Genomic DNA, 26,555 nt, shown 5'->3' with positions numbered 1-26,555 from the left:
CAGGCTGTGCTGCTCAATGACCAGAATTCTTCCAGGCACAGAGGATGAAGGTCTTTTGCTCTCAGACTTGTAACATGAGATCAGCAACTCTTCTAATTAAGAAAAAGAAGCCAAATCTCCTCCCGGGGGAGTACCCAAGCCTAGTAATAAGAAAGTTTTCTTACACTTCCAACACTCAAAGCAAGAGTCCCAAAAATCATGATAAACACAAAACATGCAGCTAAGCAGGCTCTGGTAAGTCCATAAACACCTCCATGTGATCCGACATGACAGATGTTGCTTTCTGTGGGTCACTTGGATCTGGCTGACTTCACAGTTATGCTCAAGACATTCAAGAAGTTGTACAAGCTTCTCTTCACTTGCATACCAACTTTTAGCTAAACCTGACCAAAGGCCTAAAAGGATCTGACTAGGAAAGCTAAAGACATACACCAGCACTCAAGATCCACCCAGCAGAGAGCAGAGGCCAAAGCACTGAGCTAAAAGCCCAGGCCACTAAGGAGAGTAGTGAAACCTAAGTTTACTCTGCAGTTAAGTCCTAATGCAGACATCCAAATGTCTTTTCAGGCTCAGGATGCATATGAAGAACACAATGAGCGAGGGAGACAGGCAGGTAAGGCAGGGAGCGTTTCCATCCAGACTGCCAAGGAAAGGTCCTCAGGTAGAAAGAGGCATGGGCAGAAAGCAAAAGTGGATTTCCAGATTGTATGAGTTCCAGTTTTCTATTTGTGGATTTAAAAATGAAGTAGAAGGGCCAGCCGAGTCCAATTCATGCCTGGACTTTCCAATTCTGTGATTTGGGTGTCACAATACACATATTTTTCCATCTCTCTTCACTCCCAAGTGGAAAGACTTCAAGGAAAGGCACATCACAGCAGCATAGCCCTGGGTGGTGGCATCCTGGACCAGTTAGATGTCCCCATGGATAACCATGGGGATGCAGAATCCCTGCATCTGAAGCTCCAGTGACAGAACACAGTCCCTGACCAACAGCTGGACACGCAAGCAGACTTGCCAGGCTGTGTGCTCAGACCAGCCCTTGCTCTTCCCACGCCTCATGGGTGAAGTAGTGGAGGGAGTGACAGCAGGGCTCAGTAGAAGCGCTTCCGGCTCTGTTCCTGCCATTTGTTGTAGAGTATGATCCCAATGACAATGGCAAATACAGAAAACACCAGAGAGAAAAAGACGAGAAGGAAGAGGGCCAGGCCACTCAAGGGCGTTGGTGGGACTGTCACTGATGAAGCAAGAGAGAAACAAATTAACAACATGGAGCCCACCCTACAATGAATCAACAGGCTGTTCAGCTCCCAATCACTGATACCAACTTCTGGGGAGCCAGAGCTTCAATTCCCCCTTTCCAAATGGCTTAATATAAAAATGAAGCATCCCTCCTGATGCTTGTTTGGAGCAGAACAGGCAAGAAGACGGTGCAGGTGCTCCATATGCTTCAAAGGAGCTCAGAAAAAGAAACCACCCTAGCTAGGCGAGGTGGCACACGCCTTTGATCTCAGCCCTCGGGAGGCACAGTTCAAGGCCAGCCTGGTCTACATAGTGAGTTCCAGGTCAGTTGGGGCTACAGGGAGACCCTGTCTCAAAAAGACCAAAAAAAAAAAAAAGAGACCACCCTGAAAGCTGTGGATGCGTTACCCTAGACTCCACAGGCACTACAACCTCCCCCGTGACCATAGGCAGCTCCCGGGATCCCATACTCACTCTCAGGCAGCTTCAGATTGTCTACAGAGGGCAGGAAAACATCTCGATGCAGCTTCTCTTCTTCTGGGGTCCTCTCCACTGTCAGTTCAAACAACTTCAGGGAAATGACATCATGATTATCTAGAGGAGAAAGTACAGAGGATTACACCTCAACAAGAAGGCTTTTGCAATTAGCATCTTGGTTCAAGCCTCTGATTCACAGCTAATTAGCAGTGACTTGAAGAAAACTTGAAACCAAAATTGGAAGGGAAACAATTTTAGGGGACCAAGGTGACTATCAGAAGAAGGGAACTGGAAATAAGAAAAGGCAATGGTGAAGGCAGGAAAACAAACAGCATGTTTTCTCTCACATGAGGAATCCAGATTTTAAAAATATAACCCGAATGCAAAAGGAGGACTATCTCGGGGAGGAAAGACCAGCACCAGAGGAGGGAGGGGACACAAGTCAGTAATGGGGCATGAATATAAGCGAAGTACAATGGCATAGACAGATCAGTGTGATAATGGGCCTGTGCATGCCTGTAACTTCGGCACCTAATTAGAAAAAGGAGATATTTGGAGAGATGGTTCCGAGGTTGAGAGCACCTGCTGCTCTTGCACAGGACCCAAGCTTGGTTCCCAGCACCCACACTGGGTGGCTCACAACTGCTGTGACTTTAGCACAAGGGGCTCCAATGAACTCTTCTGGCTTCTGTGGGAGCCTGCATGCATCAGTGCATACTCACACAAAGACACACTCATAAATTTTAAAAATCTTGAAGAAGAGGAGGAGGAAAAGGAGGAGGAGGAAGTGCCTATAATTCCAGGATTTTGGGAGCAGCAGCGGAAAGACTGATGTAAATTCAAGACCAGTATGGTCTACATACTGAGCTCCAGGCCAGTGAAGGCCAGAAAGACATTGTGTGTGTGTGTGTGTGTGTGTGTAAACTGAAGCCTCACCACCTTCTCATCTAAAAGAATGAGGACTAATACATATTTTTTTGTTCCTCTTATATTTAAGTTTTTACCAGCAAACATCCATTACTTATAGAATGTAAAAAAAAAAAAATTAGAGCTAATATAGAGATAATTGGAGCTAGAGAGATGCTCAGCAGTTAAGAGCACTGTTGACCTGGTAGAGGACTAGTATTTGGTTCCCAGCACCCACATCAGGCAGGCTCACAACCACCTAAGGCTCCAGCTTCAAGGGATCTGATGTCCTCTTCTGGCCACCATGGGCATCTGCACACACTTGTGCATACAAACACACACACACACACACAGGTATAAATAAAAATTAAAACAGACCTCTGGGAACTTGCTCATATTAACTTGCAACAATGTGTACAAGGCCCATGACAACTCAATCAGACAACAACCCAGCACAGAACAGGGGAAATGAGCAGCAGGCCCCAACCCTGATTACTGATTACTGTGGGGTAAGGGAGAGCAGATCTTCTTCAAGCAAGTAACTCTAGATAGGTTGACTAGACTCCAGTGGATGAACTTGCATTGAGGGACATCCAGGTACAAATGCTTGACCAGACAGGACTTAGCATATATGACAGAATGCACGAAATTGGGGTGGGGGGTGGGGTGGGGGTGCTATGGAGGGGCAGGGATTGGGGACGGGCTCTACATTTAATTAAGATCTACTACAGGAAATACATAAAACTCAGTAAAATAAAAATCATTTAAAAATGATTAAAATATTAAAAATATTAAAATATTTAAAATTAAAATATTTAAATTTAAATATTAAAATTAATATATTCAAAATATTAAAAATAACTAAATCCCATAACATACATAAAACCTCCTAGAAATTAGAGGAAACAGCAGCACTGCAGCGTCCTCCTCTTGGTGGCAGACACACAGAGGAAATGGTCTTCTAGCATCTGTTCAATGGGCCTCAGTCAGGGCAACATTACTGGCATGAAAGATGCTGATTCTAGACTCTGCCTATTTCTTTGTGGTTCCTTGGAATACTGACCCTGAATCTCTCTAATATTACTAAAAAAAGGATCAAAACTAGAGACTAGATTTCTCTCCTTTTTCTGTGTATGTTTATGTATGTACATGGATGTAATACAGAATTTTACAGTGAAGCATTGGTTGGCTTTGAACTCATGATTCTCCTACTTCAGCCTCCTGAAGGCTAGGATCATCTCTGTTTAATACCATGCCTATGCCCTACTCTTTCTTTTATCTGGTTTCTTTTTGGTTTTAGGAGACAGGGCCTCCCTATGTAGTCCAGGCTACTAGCCTCAAACCCCTTGAGTTTTTGTTTCAACTTCCTGAATGCTGGGATTATAGGTGTGAGCCACCAAGACTGAATTTTTTTTTTAAACTCACTATGTAGCCATGGCTGGCCTGGAACTTACAATGTAGAGCAGGCTGGCCTCAAACTCACTGAGATTTGCCTGCCTCTGCCTCCTCACTGCTGGGATTAAAGGTGTATGCCACAACACCTGGCCCAACTTCTCTTTTTAAGGTATTATTATGAACTCAGATTTAAATGCTTCAACACACTGACATTATTTTGTGATGCTCAAACTCAACCCATCTTTGTCAGTGGGATTCTATTCAAGCTGGTTCCTCAGTCTTTTTTACATGAACTCAGAGGTTGTTTGCTTTTATTTGTTTTGGAACTGGCTTTTCTAGGATGTTCTAGGTATGTACATTTCTCATCTCAGAATCAGCCAATTCTTGAGGAAGTTCTGCTCTCCTTTAGTGGAATTGGCATTAAGAGACCAAAAAGCTAAGAAACTGGGGTGCTGATTTACTGCATTAAAGAAGCTACAATAAATAGTATCAATCTTTCCTTTTCTTTTACAAATATTTATTATTTTTATTTTATGTGTATGAGTGTTTTGTTTACATGTATGTACATGTACCTGTACATGCAATGCCTGCAAGAGGCCAGAAGAGGGTGTCGGATCCCCTGGAACTGGAATTACAGATAAAAGGACAAACAGTTGTTAGCCCCCATGTAGGTGCTGGGAACCAAACCTGGGTCCTCAGCAAGAGCAGCCAGTGCTCTTAACCACTGAGCCATCTCTCAGCCCCCTCCCCCCCTTTTAAAAATCTTTCTCTTTTGAGATATGGTCTCATTTTGTAGCCCAGACAGGGTAGGGTGATCAAAGCCTGGGACAGATGAGAAATTTTCTCAACATGTTCTTGCTTAAAAAGCAAGAATATGCTGGATGCTGTGGTATGTGCCTATAACTCTAGCACTTAGAAGATTGAGGCAGGGCCAGTCTAGGATACATAGTAAGACTATCTTTAAAAAAAAAAAAAAAATCAAGAAATAAAAAGCTCCAAAAACAAAAATTTATATTTCTATAGGTTAGTTTATAAAGTAGATTTTTTAAATTGGCTGCCAGGGTCACAGGATTTCATTTTTAAAATTCAGATTTCTAGTATCTCCCAAAAGATCCAGTTTCATTGAGGCCACATTTCCTTTTGAAAGGTGGGCTGGAGCCACTGCCCATTCCAGATGGGTACTTGCCTTTCTACTTTGCCATAAGACAGTTCTATTCCAAAACCAAGTTTTATCAATGATACATAACATAATCAAAAACACCAAGAGTTCAAATGTTTTTTCCCAAAAGACATGATTAGGGCTGACAGTGAAGGGAAGACATCTACAAAGAAGTTAGGAGCTGAGGACAGGTAGAAGAGAAGCCTGAGGAGACAGAAGTGGGAAACCCAGGTACTGATGACAGGTAAGTCAAGGAAGGCAAGTGTTTCAGAGTGATGGTGAGCAGAAGAGGGTTCAAGGGAAGGCAAAGAACAGCACTGTGCACAGCAAGGAAACAGAAGATATCATTACAAGAGCAGTGTTAATGGCAAGGTAGAGAGATACAGGTCCAAGCACAGAGTGGGAGGAGGTAGACAGCTAGGAAACTGCACACATGATTCATTCAAAAGTCAGAGCAGAAAAGATAGAGCGTTAGTTAGAAGAGGGATGGCAGAGCAAAGAAGTGGCTTTGTGAAGAGAAGGGAACTGGGCACACTAGACAAGCAGGGAGACAAGCCTGACAATGGGGAAGAGGAGGTTGGAAAGCAAGGTCCTCAAAACAGGCGGGAAGAGCTGCCAAGGCTGAGGCAGACACTGCTTCCTGTTCGCTCCTGGATACCAGTGGACCAGAAGAGCCTGGACACAAGTATGTAGCATTCTCAGGCCATTCTCAGGCCATCATCTGCATATGCTTTCCAGAGCTCTGTTCATCTGACTTTCCTCTGAGGGGGCCTCACCAAGGTCTGAACACTGACAAAAGGCATTCAACAGGGAAGACTGTGTACACAGCAATACCAGAGAGGTCCCCAGTGATGGAGGAAGTGCCAAAGTAATAGCCCCGGGGCAGACGGACCCCAGGCATCTCAATGCAGTCCTTCCATTCATGTTTGCCATCGATATCCATCATTATCTAGAATAAAGAAGAGATGTGTATTAGAACAGGCCACAGGAGTAGAAAGAGCTTGTGTCACCAAATGCTCTAGGACAGAAACTCACCGTCAGATGCCTCTTGACATAGCGAATCACGAGGAAGGTGTCATAATGGAGATTGCGCACTATGGCTGTGCAGCCCCCCAGCTCTGTGGGTCGTCCATCCCGCTCATGGTCATAGCTGAGGGAGCCGTTGTTCACCATGGCTGAGATGTAGGGGAATACCCGCTGGCACACAGGGAGGGAAAAGCAGAGGCAGTGAGGAAGAGCTCCTAGCAATGCCTGCACAAACAGTGACAGGAACTGTAAGTATTATAAACTGAGCCTCTTCCAGACGAGCAGGCCAGACACCCAATCTGGCTCATCTTAAACAGCCCTGAGCACCCACATACAGATGATCACGCAAGAGATATGGACCCAGGAAGTACTGAACTCCATACTTGCCATTAGTAAGTCTCCTTGCTGTAGACCTGGAGCAGAACTGAAGTGGCCCCTGCAAGGCTCTGGAGTTTGACTCCATGCCTCCCATCAATCACCATTTGGCACTTGTATACATAGGAATTTCCTTTTTCTGGATATAAACCTACTCCCCAACTGCTTCTTGAAGATAAAAAAATCATCTTCCAGGTCTCCACTTCAGACCTATCCCTCTGCCCGAGGCAACGTGTTTTCACAGAGCAGGGATTCTGAAATGCCTGTCTGATCAAGCAGAGAAACCTTTCCAGTCAGGCTAGCTCCTTCCAGACTCTAAAATTCTACCAGCATATGATGCTAAATGGATTAGAACTCAGAAAGCACTGCTGGAACAGGCTCCTGGGTAAGCCTATCGAGCCATAATGACTGTTTGTAGGCAACACTTTCAGCCCATCCACATATAACTTCTCCGAAGAATACTGACAGTAAGAGGGCAACATTCTTCCCACATACAGAGAAAACAGAGACAGTTTCCTCATTACCTACTCAGCTTCCCACTCACTTACTCGAGCGATCCTCTCTCTCCAACACAGTTAAAGTAAACTCTTCCTTACAACTAATGAGATAACCATTCCAGAACAAGCCCAGTGCAATGCAGTGCAGAGAGGCAGGGTGATGAAAGGGGAGGGGACGATGAGGCATGCCGCTCCTAGGGCAAGGTCCATTGTCGTAGGCAGTCAACATGCAAGGTAGAGATGCAGAGACCAGAGACTTGGGACTCCTGAGACAACAGCCACATGGACTCTTAAGCAGTAACAAATGTTGGATGGACACATGAGAAAAAGGGATGGACATGGGTCAGGAATCAAGTACCTGGACTCCTGGAGAATAGCGCCTCTTCTGGGCCTGAGAGGGTCCAGCAGGTTATTACAAAAACAGACAGGACACAGAACACAGGAGACCAAGTCAGAAAGAGACAGTCATGGAAGAGCTCTGATCCAGCTGTGGTGAACAAACCACCAATCTAAATCCCCAAAAAGAGTTTTAGGGGCATTCAGCAAGTTCTTGAAGCTCTTAAAATATATGCAAAAGTATATGCACAGGTGCTTGTTCATCTTTTTGAGAAGGTTTTGTGCTGTCATTAGAGTCTACTGGGAAAGCCTTGCTGTCCCATGGAGAGACCTGAAGTTTTAAGAAGCTTTATAAAACAGTCTTGCACTACTATAACACAACCTAGTTATGTCTCTGGGAGTCAAACAGCCCCAAACAAGTCTGTCTGTACGCAGACTACTATATTTCTATAGCAATGGAAGAAAGAGAGAGAGACAGAAAAGGCTAAATTCTAATTCAAGCAGTCTTGTACTGCCAGGGGTCTCAAGACACAGTTCTTGCCTATAAGACAAAAATCCCACTGTTTGAAACCATGAAATTAACTCTAATCCAAAGGGATCATTTACCCTCTAATTGAGCCTCATGGATATATATTTCCAAATAACTGCTGTCATTCTAACCTACAACACAAGGGCAAGAGAGAAGCTCCATGGGACCGTCACAGCATAAGATTTAGAAAATCATCAGGCTTGCGGGCATTTAGCTTTGTTCTAGCAATCTCTATAGTTATAAACTACTGACATCAAAAGAAACCTGTACAAGCTCAGCTCAGCCCTGTCCATGAGAGGGTGGGGGAGGGTAGAGCCCAAAGCACTCTTCTCATCTTTAGTGAGCACTTATGACAAAAGTGGGAAGCAGGCCAGATGGGTATCTGTTCTCATGGTGATAACAGCAGAGTGGAAGAAACAGTAACCAAATAAATAAAATTATTTCAGATAGTGATAGATTCTACGATGAAGTAAAAAGCAATATGATAGAGACTGATAAAGAATCTGTGCTCTGAGATCAGACCCAAGTAATTAAAGAGTCCACCACAAGACCTGGTACATAAGAAGCATGATGTTGGAATATTTAAGGAATTTGAAGATGACAGGTGTTTCAGAAACCCAGTCAGTGAGTAAAAGAGACTGGTGTGAGATCAGGCAGCAGCAGCAGCATACCAGCCTCGTGGATCAGGGTACGGAGGTAGGGGAGGCCCCAGCACAGCTTTCTAGATGTTGAAAATCAGTCAGAACATATACAAGAACCCAGACCCAGAGAGCCATGCAGTCCATCTGTGGATGATTAAGTCGCCATAAAATGACTCTTGTACAACTGTCATTTAGAATAAAGGGTCTGCCAACATGTTATTAAGCAGTTCACAGAAAGGGGATTCTGAGAAAGCTCCTAACTTCAGTGAACAATTAAGGAAAGGGAGGGATTAAAAATATCCTGGGTTGCTTTGTGACCCCAAGATTTGCTTTATTTGTCATCTCCAATCACAAATTTAACTTAAAATTTTACAGAGTGCTCAGGACAGCAATCCTTAGTCTAAGAATGCCTAACTCTTTCCAAAGCTAATGTGACATCTAATTACCCAGCAACAGCCAGCAGTAAGCTGGGCCCCTGGTTCACCTGTGTGTGTATGAGGGTACCCTGGCAAAGAATTTCATAGCCTAGAATGGAGCACAGGAATACATATTTGTTTTTGTTTCTTGAGATCAGGTCTCATATAACCCAGGCTAGCACAAAACTCTCTATGTAGCTAAGGAAGGCTTTCAGTTTCTAATCTTTCTGTCTGTACTTCCCAAATGCTAGGGTTACAGCATGTGCCAATATGTCCAGTTTTTTGTGGAGCAGGGGATCAAACCCTGGGCTTCATACATGCTATGCAAGCACTCTACCAACTGAGCTAAATCCTCAATCCCATGAATACATTTTTTATATTATTTCATTCATTCATTCATTTGTGACATGGTCTTGGATCAGTAGAAGCTCTGATAATAACAACCTAAGTTCCCAAACTAGCACACAGGAGCCACTCTTTCAAGGAGATGTTTTCCAACCCAAGCCACGCTAGAGACAGCCGTGTTCCCTCTCTGCAACTAAGATGTGATGGAAAGGGAGGGGAAAAGAAAGGAGACTGCTGCTCCAACGACGCCAAGATGTCTGTTGAATGTTTCCATGGAGTCAGTCCATTTAATGGAATGAGTAACAGTAGCATTTACTGAGTGCTCCCTCTTTTCCATGTCATTCTCACAACCCCAGAAGCTAGTACTAGTAATCTCCTGGGGTTTTTTTACATTATTTATTTTCAGAGGAGGGGAGAGCACATATGCCATGGCATACATGTAGAGGTCAGAGGACAACCTTGAAGTTGGGACTTTCCTGCTACCATGTGAGTCCTGAGGATCAACTCAGGTTGTCATGCTTGGCGACAAGCCCCATCAACAGCTAAGTCATCTTGCTAGCCTGTAGCATCCTCATTTTACAGGTAAGAAAGCTTGTCCAAGAGAACCCAGGTATTCAGAAATGCACTCAAGATCTCAAACCAAAGTTTGGCTCCAAAACATCACAGATCTTGTGAGTATAGTACTGTGATAATCAATTGCTTCTAAAGCACAGCCCTGTACGTGCATGTGTTATTTGGAAAGAACCCTCTAAAGGAATATTACTCATTCCTTCCCACTTGGGAAAAGAGCTTGCATTGTGAATCTAGTAAATAAAAACAAATTGGGAGTTTATTTAAATTGATCTATATATTCAAAGACTAAATTGTTATGAATCAGCCACTGCCATAGTGAATTTTCAGGGACAGAATCCTGTTCTCTGTCTGGTTGGTTTCTACTTGGCATCATGCACAAAGACCTTCACAGCTCATCTCTGCAAGCAGACCTCTGCCACTCTGTGATTACAGGGGGAGGGATTTCATGCTCTTTGCATGTGAAAGTGTTTTAAGATCTTTAAGATTTTTAAGCAGTGAATTTCTAAACAGTGCGGCAGTTCCTCTTGAGCATCTTCCCTCATCCCCATCCTGCCTATAACACATTCTAGGATGTCATAAGTCAGATGGCCTAGGGTTGTGCCAATCTTAAGTCAAACCTCCCATTTTCCTCTTAAATAAAATAGGACAATGCCTGCTCTTCTATTTCACAGAACTGTTATGAGCAATGAGTACATTTATTAATTACTCTTACCCGCCCTGCTCTAATAGTCTTTGTTAATGTCTCCATCTCACAGCCAATGCCTGTGAGAATATAAAATGAACACTATTCCTTAATATTAAGAAAAGAAAAAAAAAGCCGGGTGTGGTGGCACATGCCTTTAATCCCTACACTTGGGAGGCAGATACAGGCAGGCGGAGAAACCAGTCCGGTCTACATAGCAAGTTCCAGGACAGTCAGAGCTACATAGGGAGAGTCTATCTCAAAAGAAACAAAAGGACTTAATAGGGCAATTGGCAAATCTGAATAAGGCCTGAAGATGAGATAACAGTAGCTTATCATTGTTAAATTCCTGACTTTAATCACTGTACTGAGGTTAAGTAACAATATTCCTCATTTTTAGAAAAACACACACAAATATTTAGGATTAAGGAAGTAACAGGAACACAATTTACTCTTAGTTAAGAAAAAAGAACGCACACGTGCATGAGCAAGTGAGGGCAGGTACATACACACAAATACAAGAACAGAGGCAAAGTGACCATGCTAAACTCCCAGCTACTCAGGAGACTGAGGCAAGAAGAACACCTGGTACCAATTGGATACCAGTCTGGGTAATATCAGTGAATATATTCTAGACTTCTCTGTCACATTAACTTAATCTATAAATTTAACACTTTTTCTGATTGTCTGCTTGAGAAAGGGACTTACTATGTAGCACTGGCTGACCTGGAATTGTCCTATATAGACCAGGCTGGCCTGAAACTAGAGAGATATGCCTGCTTCTGCTTCCTGAGTGCTGGTGTTAAATGCATGTGTCACCACATCCAGCTAAAACTTTTATCAAAGACTAAACTGAATCTAGTATTCATACTCTGTTTTTCTATGTCTGGAAATCTTCAAAACTGTATTTTTAAAAACAGTGTGTGCTATATATGATGCAGCATTTTTATTTGTAAAAATATGGCTGCAGTCTTGTCTTTTTCAGTGTGTTCTGGTTCTTCTGTAATGAGTTTTTATACAAAAAGAGCCAAATGCCTTTTCTACTAGACAAGGCTAGACACGAAACACATGCCTACACCTGCCCAAGTCCTGCACTTAGCCCTCCTAGGCTACAAGTGGAGCACTCTGCACCAGTTCTACATACCCCTGCTACTCTTCAAAACCAGAAGCTGCTGGCCTGGAGTATTCCTTACCTAGCCCTTTATGCAGGAAGCCAGGGAAAAAGGAGATAAGTTAGCTGAGCAATACCTATGCTACTTGGAGTAGGGAACAATATCAGTGAGAGTCTCACCACATTACACCATCAGCCTTGAACTACCATTAGCCTACCATTAATCTAGTGAATCTAACTTTGGGTCTCACAGCTCCTCAAAGGATTTGGAAAAGCAGTACTTCCAGACATTTATATACTTGGAACAGATTCATGATCTAAGAAGCTGAAAAAAACCTGAGTCACATTTAAGTTTTATTACAAGAAAACTTAGGAAGTTATAAAGTTCCCTTAATATAGAAACTCCCTCTGCCAAAAAGCAAAAAGACCAAGTAGGCTGGGGGAATGTGCTTAGTATTTGTGTGTGTGTTGGGGGCATCTAAGAAGGAGATGAGAAGGGGAGGGAGTAGAGGGAGGGAGGTTCAGGACAAAGCCCAGGGCCCTCTCTACTATTTCGAGGCATGAATACTGTCATTGAACTACTTCCCCAAACCAGAATATGTTTTTAAACTAGATGAGACATCAGTGTTGATTTTCTTCCAGTTCAAAAGAGAAAAAACAATCATTACATTAAAAAAAACAAACATGGGGAGTGCCTCAAACAAGACTTCCACATTGCCTTATCAGAGAAGATCAGAGAACTGTCCATCCCACTCCCCAACCATCTATTTCTGCCTCCAATGGATGAGGCTCAAACATGTCCTGGACAAGAATGAGGACCAACACTGCCAACAGCTGTACTTCTGTGCTGTCAATCCAGGAAGTCAACTGCCATTAGACTCTGATTTCAACTGAAAGAAGACATGTGCACCACAAGACGGCTACTGAATTTCCTGAAATTTTCACCAACATCTGGGTTCACATGGGAAACTGATGATCATCAGCTGATTGGTTCATGGTGCCAAGAAAGATGATCAAGTCATTTTTCAAACATCTCTAAAACAGCAACAATATTGAGATATAATTCATATACCACACAAACCATGTATTCAATGGATTTGGGTATATGCAAAGTTAAGGTGATTACCAAAATTTCAGAACATTTTTATCACTCCATAAAAAATAATCAGTGACCATAGTGCTAGTCACTCTTGCCCTCCCCACCCCAGAGCCACAGCCCTAGACCACCACTCATTTACCTTTCTTTGTAGATCTGACAACTCTGGACATTTCATAGGAATGGGATCATACAACAAACAGGTCTCTTGAACTGGCTTCTTTCACATAACCAAGTGTCACCCGTGTTGGAACCCATGCCAACACTTCTTTTTATTGCTGAATAGTTCAGCTGATAAACATCTGGGGTATCTGTTTGGGGGCTGCTATTAACACTTGTGTAGATGTTTTTAGTTCATATATACCAGTGAACTTGCTGGATCATACAATCTTTATTTTCAACCATCTGAAGAAATGCCTGTTTTCCAACTGTAGCATTTTAAATCTCCACCAGCAGTATATGTAAGTTCCAAATGACCTCACATCCTTTCAACACTTACATCTCTATTTTTTATGTATCCTAGTGGCTGAGTATCTGTGGTTTTTATTTCCTTTTCCCTGATGGCTAATGATACTGAGTATCTTTTCATGTTCACTGGCCATTTATTTATCTTCTTTAGAGAAACATTTATTCAGAGTCTTTGCCCATTTTTTGTCTGGCCAATCTTTTTATTTGTTATTTTTATTTTATGTGTATAAGTGTATTGCCTGCATGCATGTGAGTGCATCTGTGTTGTGCAATGCCCACAGAGGTCAGAAGAGGGTGTTGGATCCCCTGGATCTGGAGTTATGGACGGTTGGTAGCTGCCATATGGGTGCTGGGAATCAAACCCGGGTCCTCTGCAAGAACAGTCAGTGCTCTTAACCGCTGAGCCATCTCTCTAGTCCCATCTTTTTTATTAAGTTGTAATAGTTTGTCATATATTCTAGAAAAGGTCCCCAGTAGGATTTGCACATGTTGTGTGTGTGTGTGTCCCACCCCTTCCACTGGTGGTTTCACTTTCTTGGAGCGCTCTCAGACTGGAGAGTGAATCAAGGGCTTTGTATATATGAAGCAGTCTCCCACTAAGCTATAATACCAGCCCTCTTCTTGATAGTGAGACTTGAAGCACATAGTTGTTATTATTATTTTGAGACAGGGTCCCACTATGTATCCCTGGCTGGCTTTGAATTCACAGAGATCCACCTGCCTCTGAGTCCTGAGTGCTGGGGTTAAAGGTGTGCACCACTATGCTCAGCCTGGCAGTTATTATTTTTGATGAAGACCAATTTATCTACATTTTCTTTTGTTGTTTTTGCTTCTGTCACCATATCTAAGAAACCAAAATAACTGAAGTGGAATTTCTGGAGTCAGATCTACTATCTGTATGAGACCAACAAGCTTTACAAACTTTCTTCATGCACTTTAATTTCTTTTTCTTTTTAATATTTACTTTTGTGATTTTTAAATTACATGTCTGAGTATATTCATGTCAGTGCAGATGCCCACAGAGGCCAGAGATGTCAGATCCCCCTGGAGCTGGAGTTACAGACAGTTGTGAGCCACCTAACATGCACTCAGCCCCCAACTTCAGTTTTGTGGCCATAAAGTAGAGATAATATCTCCTTCAAAGGATTGTTACAACAACATATGTGAACATGCTTAGAACACTGCCTAGCACCCCGTGTACAACATCAAAGTAAGCTATGTCATTGACAAAACACATTTGATTTCACCCTCTAAGGTAGCTCCAGAACAGGCTGTTGGGATGTAGAAAAGAGGATATTTTTCTCTGGAGTGAATATAAGCACTAGAAACTGAAATCATATACATGAAAATGCTCTCAAGAACAAAAATCAACTGAGAAGAAAAACAAAATGTATGCATGGAAGTTAAAGCGCCTGAATCAAAATCAGCCTCAGGACTTTTGGACCCGTGCATCACCTTATAATGGCTGTTACCTTGAACATGACATCTTCTCGAAGGCTGTTTACCTGTTGGTAAAGAAGAATCATACTGCCCTGATGCATTTTCCATGCTATGGAATACAAGGGACTATGCTGGTCTTGCTAAGTAATTCCCATGCCCAAGCACCTATCAAGGATTTCAAGAATGAAGAGGAGCCCAGAAGGAACATGGAAACATAACTCTAACTGACCCACAACAAAAGATTGCTCACCCAACCTCAAGTCCCATTTTCCACCTCCTCTAAAGTGAGCATTGTGGGAAATGCTGGCTGCTAACCCCAAGTATTGCGTATATAGTGGCCATTATTCAAGTTTTAAATTTCTTATAATAAACTTTTGGGGGGAGAAAAGTGATCTCTATCTTCATTCCTAATCTGCCTTCTGTAGAACAGCCAGTAACAACCTGTCATAATTATTTTTCTACCATTTGATGGCAGTGCCACAGGACAGAAAACTCTGTTGCAAATATAAGAAAGCACTAAGAACCCTTAGGGATAGCTAAAAAGAAAAAAAGCAAGAAGCTCTGCTAATGGCTAGACACTGGGTTCCCATGAGGATGCTTGGATTTGAGTCAGGAATGGTGGTCTACATCTGTAATTCTAATCTGTAGCACTCAGGAAGCTGAGGTATGAAGATTGTGATTAGTTCAAGGTCAGCCTGGGCTACAGAGTGAGACCTTATCATAGATAGATAAATACTTCAGTTTCATCAACTTCCTTTTACTTATATCCCCCTCCCCTTTTTTTTTTCGGTCTTTTTGAGACAGCATCTCTCTGTAGCCCCAGCTGGCCTGGAACTCGCTATGTAGATCAGGCTGGCCTTGAACTCACAGAGATCCCACCCACCTCTGCCTCCCAGTGCTGGGATTAAAGGCGCATGCCACCTTGGCCTTTATATCCTTTCTTAAATAGAATAAATTGCTATTCAAGTCTGAGCAGAAGAAAAAGCTGCTGGGTAGGTGGGAAAGTGGCAGAAGAGAGCACAGCAGTGATGGCTTAAAGTCAGGGGGGCTGTGTGACACAAATCCCCTTCCTCTGGTGCTGATCTAGTAGCAAAAACACCACCAGCCAAGTGTGCTCAATTTCAGTGATGTAAATGAGAGAGAGCACAGCTCACACTACAGAAAAATCACCCACTGACAGTTATTCCCAAAGGACTGCTGAGATCACAAATAGTTTTCTCCAGAAAAAAATACTGCCAAGGACATTAACTTTTGAAGGTCAATGGATGAAGAACCTCTCTGTCTCTCCCCTGTCCCTCCTGCACATTGCTCCTGATGGAAAGAACTATGATGTCAGTGCAGCTGACCTAAGCTCTGACACTCGCCATTACCTCTTGCTGCTTCTCCTCATTGGGGTAGGTGTCTACAAATACTCCCAGCCCCACAAATCTGTCCATGTTTCCAAACACAGGCCCTAGAGAGAGAGAACAGATGATGAACAATGAAATAAAGCCAAGAGTTGACAAAGGAATAATATCACACTGTGACAGAGGAAAAGGTGATATTCAAATGACTTTTCTTAAGATGAGCATACATAAAAGTACCCAGCAAAGAGCGAAGCCTACAGCAGTGCCCACTAAACATCTATAGTTGTTTGTTGTTGAAGGCAGGGAAAGAGGGAAGGCCACTGTAACCTTGTTTGGCACTGGAGCAGCTCCATCCAAACTGGTTGCTAAGGAGCCCCTACCTACAGAATTCTGCTTCACAAACACTCAGTAAAGATTCCGCCCCCAAGAGAGAACTGAATTCCCAAGCTCTACTTCTTGTTGCAAAAGAGATCAGGTCAAGTCAGGTTGAGCCTGCCATCCACTTGGAGCAACAGCTCCAGCACAGCAAGGAAAATAGATAACTCTTCTTTTGACTCAGAAGTACTGAGATCATTCAGTGTACAGGCTCAGAAGAAACCAGCTCACTAACCATCAATGTTCAGAAGAGCTTTTCATCCAGTCAATGGGCCAGGCTTCACAAGAAAACTCAGAAGAAACTAACAAGCAAGAAACTGCCCCAGAATGAGCCAAGTTTGGGTCACTTATTAGGATTCAGACCCCATTCTAAACAGGGGACTAAACAGGCCAATGTTCATTCATAGACATCAAGGGACAGGGAAACTAGAGGGAAGGACCCTTCTCAAAAAGAGGGCACAGGAAAAAGCAGGTTTACCACACCCATGCAGGAGCAGCCCAGGGTCCCTAATACCTGGCTGCATTCGATCCTTTGTGTACCAGATTGCCAAGCCATCCCCATGCAGGTTCTTCTTCCCTTGTCCATGGATCCTGAAGTGTACCTGCAGCTCCCAGTCCCTCAGGAAACATGGCTAAAATGAGAAAGACACTGAGTAAGTGAGCAGTGGGAAATGCAAAACCCATTAAGCCCTCAGCAACAGCCTACAGACTTGGAGAACAGCCTTGGTAATAAGGCTAAGGAGCTAAAACCCAAACCTAAGGCTTAAAAATGCTCCTATCTTGCTGCGCATGGTGGCACACGCCTTTAAGTTCAAGGCCAGCCTGGTCTACATAGTGAGTTCCAGGACACCTGGGGCTACAGGGAGACCCCATCTCAAAAAAAAAAAAAAAACGCTCTTATCTTAAAATTGACAGACTGGGCCATTTGACTATTTAAGATATTATATATGAAAAGTGAGTAAACCACTGATTACCTTCCTTTCTCCCAAAAGAAACAACAGTAGATGCAAGTTAAAAAAAAAAAGTCTACAATGATCCTATATCTACCCAGCAGAGAATCCCAGCTTAGTGAGTAAACATGGTTGACTTAGTACTCGTTTGCAACTGAAGATCATTTCTCTGACCAAAAAAAAGCTGAGATTGAAAAAAAAAAAGGGTCAAAACCTCAGTCATTAAAAGAGGGGAAGAAAAACTAAGTCATCACACGGAGGTTTCCAGGAATCATTAGCAGATGCTATAAACAATTCTAATTAGCTAAAGCTGGCATTCTGCCAAGCTAAGGGGGAAGCTTAAGTTCCCAAGAGAATGGAAGTTATGGTCCCCCAAACCTTTGTGCCCATGGCCAAGAAGCATAAATGTGCCAGAGGTAAACACCCTCCCCTTTCATTGGGATAGCCTCCATGGGGAAACATTAAGGAGGTAGTTGGTACCCAGACTCTTGTCCTCTTTTGGAATCGTGTACCAAAACCTTATAAAAACACAGGAGGAAGCAAGAGGCTAGTAAAGTGTTCTAAAGCATCAAACAGCTGCAAGGAGAAACCAGTATGTACAGTATTTAGTTTAGGGAGGCACTTGGCCCTATTCAGGTAAGCCCAGTGTATCTTGTCACTTTGGGTTCTCTTTCTGTTGTTTCATTTAGATTTCAATAGCTGAAAGGTGTCCCTCGGTCAGTAGGTAGTACTATGGCCCTGAGAGGAGGGCAGGGCCACAGAAGCTCACACTGAGTCAAGAGGTATCTACCACTAAATTCTTGTCCTTGGATAGCATCATGCTATATAAGTTTGCTTACAGCAATGTCCAAAATGTTTCTAAAACTTTGCTGTCCATTTGATAATCCCAATGGCCAAGCACTATTATAGGGTATTCCAACTAAATAAGAATCCCTAGGGGTGAGACTCAGGATCAACTCCAATGCACAGCCAACTCTGAGAACCACGCTCAAACAAATGTATTCTACTCAAATAACTCAGAAATAATTACTTAGCTCATTTTGATAAAAATATAGGTATCAGCTGGGTGTGGTGGTGCACGCCTGTAGTCCCAGCACTTGGGAGGCAGAGGCAGGCAGATCTCTGTGAGTTCAAGGCCAGCCTGGTCTACATAGTGAGGTCCAGGAAAGCTGGGGCTACAGGGAGACCCTGTCTCAAAAACACCAAAAAATATATATGTGTGTGTGTGTGTGTGTGTGTGTGTGTGTGTGTGTGTGTGTATCAGGGGCTGGAGAGATGGCTCAGTGGTTAAGGATGTCCCTTGCAGAGGACTCGGATTCAATTCCCAGCACCCACATGACGGCTAATAACCATTAACTCCAGTTCCAGAGGATCCAATGCCTTCTTCTGATCTCCATGGGCATTGCATGACGTAAGTTCATTTACATACATGTAAGCAATACACTCATACACATAACAGAAAAATATTTATATATATATGTGTGTATATATATGTATCAGAGAATTTTTAAAAAGGACAGGAGAACTAAATTCTACACTATAATTGCTGCTAAAAAGAGTTATGCAGAAATAGAGAACTAGCTAGTAAGGCAAAAGCATTAAGCCTTGTACATAATCACTTAATAACTCATCAATGAAACTTAGAGCAGGTATAATAACAGGATATATTTATGCAGCCATGTTAGTGAACTTTGCAAAGTCTTTCCTATACCCTGTCTAGTTGTATTCCCACAACGCAGGTGGGTAAGTCACACTGATATTATGATGCTCATCTGACAGGTGGAGAAACAGAAACTGAGAGGTTAAACAACATGCCCAGGGCTCAATGGTAGCCACCAAGCTGGATTTAGAATCCAACACCATCAACTGCTTTAAACATCTTCTAACAATCTTTATATTCTGCCCAAAACTAGCTCAGCATCACAATCTGGGTTACAGGGCCACCTTGTGCAGAGAACTCACAGAGGAAGTTCTCCTACCACCCCCACCTCTTCCTTTAGCATTCAGTTACTCAAAGTGAATAGGGAAAAGAAATAGTTCTCTTTCATGAGATCCATTTGGGATCAACATGGACAACTAATGAGAAAAAACATTTAAAAGATTTTTTTTTCTCTTCACTTATAGGAGTCCAAGAGAAAACATTAAAAGATGCCAAAGTCACTCCAAAAGTAAAACGGCTGTAAAGACTTAGAAAGGGCCTGAAACCTGAAAAGAGTCATCTTACACTCATACAAAATCACAGAGCAGCCACACCAGGCATTCACTTCTTGCCACCATATCTCAAGGAAGACAGGTAGCTAGAAAAAGTCCAGAGAGAGACAAACAAAATGACTAATAGCTCAGTGTTGTTTTCATACAAAAATAGAGATTTAAGCTAGACTCACGAATCCAAAACAAGGGAAGATTACTAGGATTAAGTTTGGGATAAATTTGTTCTGTTTTTTAACTTATTAATTTTTTTTTATTTCATGGCCGGACATGGTGGTGCACATCTTTAATCCCAGCACTCAGGAGGCAGAAGCAGGTGGATCTCTGTGAGTTCAAGGCTTACATAGTAAGACTTTGCCTTAAAAAAAAGCAAAAAATAAGCCATAGCAACAAGCAGTAGTTTCTTGCTTCATGAAGCAAAGTAATTAAATAATAAGTTACCAAATCCCAAGAAGTGGTAACATCAGTCAGAAATTAAAGACATTTCTGAAAACAAATTCAAAATGAATTATGTACTATAATTATGGCAAGAGAAATATCTTTTCTTTATTATGAAGTTCACCATAATCTCTAAACCAAAGATCCTTCATATCTTTAAGAGACAGACTACTGAGGAAATGCCAGCAAATGAAGTAAAATCAGTGTCACTTCTGAACTTTTTAGGATGTTCGGGGTCTTAACACAGGAAGAAGATTCTTACCACCCGATTCCACAAGGCACCCTGTTTACTTTGCATATCTGGAGTGAGGCGGATATACTGAGTCATCACCATGGCATTGCCCATCAGATTCCACATCGAGGAACTGCTGGTGCCCACACCTGTGGGGAAGAAACGCTTCAACATCTGTTTCAAACGCCACCACAAATCCTTCAAAAGCTGGAGTGATTTAGTTTTTTTTTCCTTTTACAACAAAGAATAAACTTTTTTTTATTAAAGATAGGCTTTCAATATATTGTCCAGAGTGGTCCTGAACTCTTGGGGTCAAACAATCCTTTTGCCTCACTGGGACAAGTACTTGCCACTATACCAGGCTCCTCATAAATCTTAAATCCTTCCCATATTTACAGCTTTCTTTAGCAAAGTCCTTCAGAAGAAGACCCTAAAGCACAGACCTACCACATATGCATGCCACAGTAACTACTGCACCAATCTATTCTTGCTATTTTACATGTGGGTGAATTTTAGCATCATGAATGAACAAGAATTTCCTCAGCTACACCAAGAGATTGACCCTCAAAAGCCCATAAAACAGTGTGAAGCTGATTCCCCCAATTCTCAGATCAAGTACCTCCAGGGTGAAAACCTATCTCTCTGACCCACAGCATTAGCAGAGACCTACACTGAGGAGTTGCTCAACACATCTGCCAAAGAACGGCATTTTAGCAAGTGTAACAGCATTCTGCACTTTGAATTTTTGTTTTCTGCACACACACCCACACCCCCATCCACACCTCAGTGGGGGAAACAGGTGTGTTTTAAGCTAGCTGCACACTAATTTCTCTGTGCCAATTTTCTGGCCTTGAGGTGTGCTCAGAGGCCTAGAAATCCCTACTTGGAGGAAAGCTAACCAGCCTCTTTCACCATTAGGGCTCCAGGCCTGGAAGAGGAGCAGGTATTCTAACCATCAACATACTTTTATGTGCTATCTTGCTCGGTCCAAGTTCTACCCCGGATTTTTCTCCCGCTTTATTTCTAGCGCCTCCAGGGCTCCATTCCGACTAACGTGTTCATGATCCTCAATCACCACGATTCTCAATTCTCTTTCCTTCTCATACTCTGTGCAACTCCAAGCCCTCCTTCCGCTGGGCCTGACACTGGAGGCATCTGGGAACACTGCCTAGATGTCCTAGAAACTTCCAGAGCTCGGAAAGGGGCGGGAGGTGGAAAGCGGACCCACCTGCCCGGCCGAGCTGTGCATGCCCGCAGTGCACGCCCCGCAGCGGACAACAGCACCTCCCGGGCTACCCGGACCTGGTCCACCCCGACCCGCGCTGCCGAGCCGGGTCCCGCAGCCCTCCCCGGCGCGACCACCTCGCCGCGGGAGTCTCACCCTGGTAGGGCTTCGACAGCGAATGCTCCCGTTTCAAGTACTCGACCGCCTGCCCCGCCCTGACCTGCCGAGGCCCAGGCCCAGACCCCAGCAAAAGGAGAAGGAGCAACATCCCGGCCTCATCCCGAGCCCATGGGCGCCGCCGCCACCGCTGCCACCAGAAGGATCTTAGAGCCACCGCCATCTTTCCCACGGCCGGCCCTTCATCAAAAAGCCCGCCCCGTTACCCAGCCTATTGGTCCGCAGAAACATCGGCCCCGTATTCCATTGGCTGTCGTCAGTCCCGCCCCCGCAGGTGAGCTCCTCACCGATTGGCTCTCTGTTAACAGTTGCCTTGCCAACCCAGGAAAAGGGCGTTGCCAAATGTCCAGACTTCTTTATTTGCATTTGTCCTAGGCTTCACCCTGCCTGCTGATGTATATAATGACTCCTATTTTGTTTCTGCGTTCTATAGTAAATTTAAAGAGATAAAACATTTTTCCCCAGTTCCAAACAAATGTTCTGTCGTCTCTGTTATGTACCTGTCTGTCCGCGGAGCTATCAGGAGGACACAGAGATGAAAGCAGAAACAGACAAACCACAAATAAAGTAGCTAGAAGGGGCCGAAACTGTAGCTCAATGGCAGAGGACTTGCCTAAAATGTAGGGAGAGCACTCGGGAGGCAGAGGCCGGCGAATTTATGTGAGATCGAGGCCAGCCTGGTCTACAAAAGTGAGTTCCAGGCCACCCGGGGCTACAGGGAGACCCTGTCTCCAAAAAACAAAAACAAAAACATATGGGGAGAAGACAGGTGTGGTGGAGCATGCCAGTAATCTCGGTACTCTGGAGACTGAAGCAGAAAAATCGGGAGTTCAAAATCAGCATAGTAGTTAGAGATCACTCTAGGCTACAATGAGACCCTATCTCAAAAATTAATTAAAATAAAGTAGCTGGAAAACTATAAAATGTATTAAAAATTGAAGCGCACTATCAACTAACTTGACCTGATGACAGTCATAGAAATTAAATGTATGCCAAACTGAAAGAATTGAAAACCACAATTTATTCCCTTTCTACAGCTTCTTTCAAGCCACAACAACCTGTCCATCACAATTCATCATCATTGTTATTAACAAGGCCCTTGATGATTTGCCATCATTTTTAGGAAAAAGACTTAAATGTGTCATCCTCGTCGTAGTCCGTGTCCTGTCCCGTCCTGTGTCCCATCCCCCATCCCCCGTTGTTGCCGTCGTCGTGTCCTCCTCCATCTGCCCATGGCACCTTTGTTTCATCAACAGGTTCCAGCTTCCTCACCTGCTTGCTCATGTCCTACTCTTTCAGAAGCCTGCTCCTTTCCACCAACTTCCTCCTGGATGCCTTCGATGACTCCCTCAGGCCAGAGCATGTAAGCCTCTCTGACCTCTGAGGATGCTTTGCATGGCCACACCACCCCCACTCCCACCCCCATCTCCTACAAAGCTCTTGCCAGATCAGAGTCAATGTCTTCCCAAAAGACTTAACCAAAGTTAACTCTTTCCTGAGCACCAATAAATTTTCAGAAAAGAAATAAGACATGAGCTTTCCTTAGAGAGGATCAACTTTCTAAAGTTGTCAAAGCCACTGATCTTTACACTCTCCACTCAAAACAGATGTATGTTAAATATATTCATGTCATACCCTGGCTATAAAACCATTCATGACCCCAACTGCCATAGGATAAAATCCTGTCTCCCAAGTGTAGCATCCAAGGCCCTTTACAACCTGACTCAAATCAGTCTGTACACATGTCTATTATAATGTGTGTCACTGGAATTATGTAACTCAATTAACAGATTATACATGTTTCCTTAGCAAGATTGAGCACTCATACACCATAAGAAACAGTTCTTACTCATTTCCTATACCAGGCCCACCCGCTTCCCCACCCCATAACCTTTGCCACCAGTACAGAATAAGGATTCTAATGGTTTTGAAGAATTATTTCCACATATTCTCCTTCAACTGGATTGTTTTTGTTGTGCTTAAATAATAAAATTTAACCTTTTATTTGTGTGGCTTGCTATTGCCTTGGGCTTATTTTTTGTTTTGTTTTTCCCTCCTTTTGGTGCTGAGAAATGAACACAGGATGGGGATATTCTTCAGCTGCTTTCCAGAAGCACAAAGTTCAGGTACCTTCAGCACTGTCTAAACTGTTGAGTTGTGAAGGAATAGAGGAAAAGGTTAAGGTTATGACACTCCTTCCAACCTGGCCCCTCATAAAGTGTGTCTTCTGAAAGATGGTCAGGCGTTGACCTACCACCTTACCACCCTTTTTGTTGCCAAACATTCCCCTTTTCTCCGTGGAATCACCTCCCATGATCCAGAGCTGCACTAACTGCAGGGCAAGTGGCATTTGCATGCAATACCAGCTGTGCATTCCAGCAGTTCTGGTGATTCCTCCTCTTTGACATCTTCAAAACCAAACAAACACCTCCACCCAGGTCACCTCAAAGCCCATTGTCCCTCATCCCATGACAGAAGCTCAAAAGCAGCCTCCTGGCTCATCTTTTCTCTCCTTCCCTTTGTTTCTAAGCCCTGTCATTCTGTGTAGATCCACACCCAACCCAACCCCAGGATCCAAAGCAGGACCTAATATCCACTCTCCTCAAGTCAGATACAACTTTCCTTCCCTCTTCAGGGGTCTAATCCATCCTTGGCCTCCTATCATAGCTGACAGGTCCCCTGTACTTTGAGCTGACCCTGGAACATAGCAAACAGTTCTAATACTATCTATCCAGTCATGATTTCTCAAAACTAGCCTCTCAATCAAATGTTCTTGGATACCATTGAAATCCACAGGTTGCACTGATCCTACCTTCCAGACATTTGAGTCAATAGATCTGGGGTAAGATCCAGGATTCTCCTAGAGATCCCAATTTTCAGGATTACAGTCTGTTCACATCCAGTATCCATTTTAACTTCAGAGTTAAAGCTTAGTTGGCATGTGGGCTTTAACATTAGAACATGAGTACTCAGTATGTCCAATGCCTTCCACATAAGGGACACCTGAATTTAGAGATAAGACTTAGAGATTCAATTTAAAATACTCTGGGCAGGGAAGGGAATTGTGAATTCACTGGGGTGGAGGATAGGATAGATGAAACAAATCAGGATGTTGGTAACTGTTGAAGATAGGCTATCTAGCTTTATATATGTGTAACAGCTATCATAATAAAAAGCTTTTAAAGTTCTCACCAGAAGACAGGCATGGTGGCACACAGTTGTAATCCTAACACTAGGAAAGAAGATGGATATACAAAGATCAGGTGTTCGAGGCCAGTCACAATTACATGACGCCAACCTGGACTACAGGAGAATAAAATCTTGTCTCAACCGCCCCCCAACAAACAAACAAACAAACGGGGATGGGGGACACTGGAGAAAAGGCTCAACAGTTAAGAGCACTGGCTGCTTTTGAAGAGGTTCCTGGTTCAGTTCCCAACACTCACATGGCAGCTTACAATTGTTCATAACTCTGGCTCCAGGGGATCTGATGCCTTCTTCTTGCCTCTGAGGGCATTGAATACACAGGTGTACTTACATGCAGGCAAAACACTCATACACATAAAATAAGAATAAATAAATAAGCTGGAGGGCTGGTGAGATGGCTCAGTGGTTAAGAACACTGGTTGTTCTTGCAGAAAACATGGGTTCAAATCCCAGCACCTATATGGCAGCTAACAACTGTCCATTGGCTCAGCTTTGCTACTATGCATCTGTGTGGCCTTGAGCACATCAGCTAACCTGAGTCTTGGTTTCCTCAGCTGTGAACTTCATAAAGCTTGCATGTGAGATTTAAGAAAATAAAGCTGGGTGTGGTGGTGGACATCTTTAATCCCAGCACTTAGTAGGCAGAGGCAGGCAGATCTCCGTGAGTTCGAAGCCAGCCTGGTCTACATATCAAGTTCCAGGTCAGCTGGGGTTACAGGAAGACCCTGTCTCAAAAAGACCAAAAATAAATAAATAAATAATAAATATTAAAAATAGCAAAGAATATTCCATGGAAATGATTAGGAAATGTGCTGGGTAGGTATTTGTGGAGTTCTCTAAATTTCCTTGAGGGAATGAGGACTATAGTTAACTATACTTTTGTGATGCTCATTGTGACCTATTCAATATAATATGCAACTAAGAAAGATCTCTGCCAACTTGAAAAAGAACAGTCAAAGTGATAATAGCATGTCAGAGTTGTTTCAGTTCTGTCTAGAGGAGAAAGTGTTTCTAAATCTCCAATTTGGGTCTCCTTATAACTTTATTCAAATCAAGCCTATTCATCTCATCAGGACTTCTGACATTCTAGCTCTTTAACAATTTAATTTATCAGCATAAACTAAGAAATTGCTGGGTATGGGGGTCCATGCCTGTAATCCCACACTCAAGAGGCTGAGGCAGGATTACCTCAAATTTGTACCAGCCAGGGCTACATATAGTGAGTTCCAGGCTAGCCTGGGCAGCAATGTGAGACCCTGTCTCAAAACAACAAGAACAACAACAAAACCTCAACTAATTAATTAAGAGCCAGGTAGGATGACCTATGCCTATAATCCCAGCAATGGAGGTAGGAGGATAGCTGAGGTCAAGGCCTCCTTGGGCTATGTAGCAAGGGATGAGGTTGTAGCTTAGTGGTACAGGACTTGCCTAGCATGCTCAAAGTCCTGGACTCACTCCTCAGCACCAGAGAGAAAGAGACAGAGAGACAGAAAGAGACAGAGAAATTAGGGCTGGGAATATAGCTCAATGGTAGAATGTTTGCCTAACATGCTTGAGACTCTGCACAAAAAAAAAAAAAAAATCAGTATCTAGGTTTATCAATTACTTGTTAATTTAGTCTCCAAACTGTTTTTGTACTGGTAAACTGATAAAAATCAATGTCCCAGGCTGGAGAGATGGCTCAGT

General features: G+C 43.2%; 1 protein-coding gene across 3 annotated transcripts; it reads right to left on the bottom strand.

The window, feature by feature from the left end:
* Positions 1–10: 10 nt before the first annotated feature.
* Positions 11–21,873, bottom strand: Lman2l (lectin, mannose binding 2 like). 3 transcript variants are annotated; one of them, XM_008838020.3, is made up of 9 exons: positions 21,642–21,861; positions 20,291–20,409; positions 16,947–17,064; positions 16,082–16,164; positions 7,433–7,465; positions 6,212–6,373; positions 6,011–6,125; positions 1,714–1,833; positions 11–1,234 (listed from the first exon to the last, which is right to left on the bottom strand). In XM_008838020.3, the coding sequence occupies exons 1-9, from the start codon at positions 21,823–21,825 to the stop codon at positions 1,092–1,094; spliced, it is 1,077 nt and encodes a 358-aa protein (XP_008836242.1). In that variant the 5' UTR covers positions 21,826–21,861; the 3' UTR covers positions 11–1,091. The 3 variants fall into 3 exon arrangements, with proteins under 3 accessions (XP_008836242.1, XP_008836252.1, XP_017654879.1); XM_008838030.3 differs by lacking the exon at positions 7,433–7,465; XM_017799390.2 differs by lacking the exons at positions 7,433–7,465; positions 16,082–16,164 and having other exon boundaries at positions 21,642–21,873.
* Between the last annotated feature and the right edge of the window lie 4,682 nt (positions 21,874–26,555).

This window comes from Nannospalax galili, unplaced genomic scaffold (assembly GCF_000622305.1).
Source record: "Nannospalax galili isolate Female #2095 unplaced genomic scaffold, S.galili_v1.0 scaffold1311, whole genome shotgun sequence".
In the NCBI taxonomy this organism is placed as follows: domain Eukaryota; kingdom Metazoa; phylum Chordata; class Mammalia; order Rodentia; family Spalacidae; genus Nannospalax; species Nannospalax galili.
The sequence above is the reverse complement of the archived record's forward strand: the minus strand, read 5'-3'. Positions and strand labels throughout refer to the sequence as shown.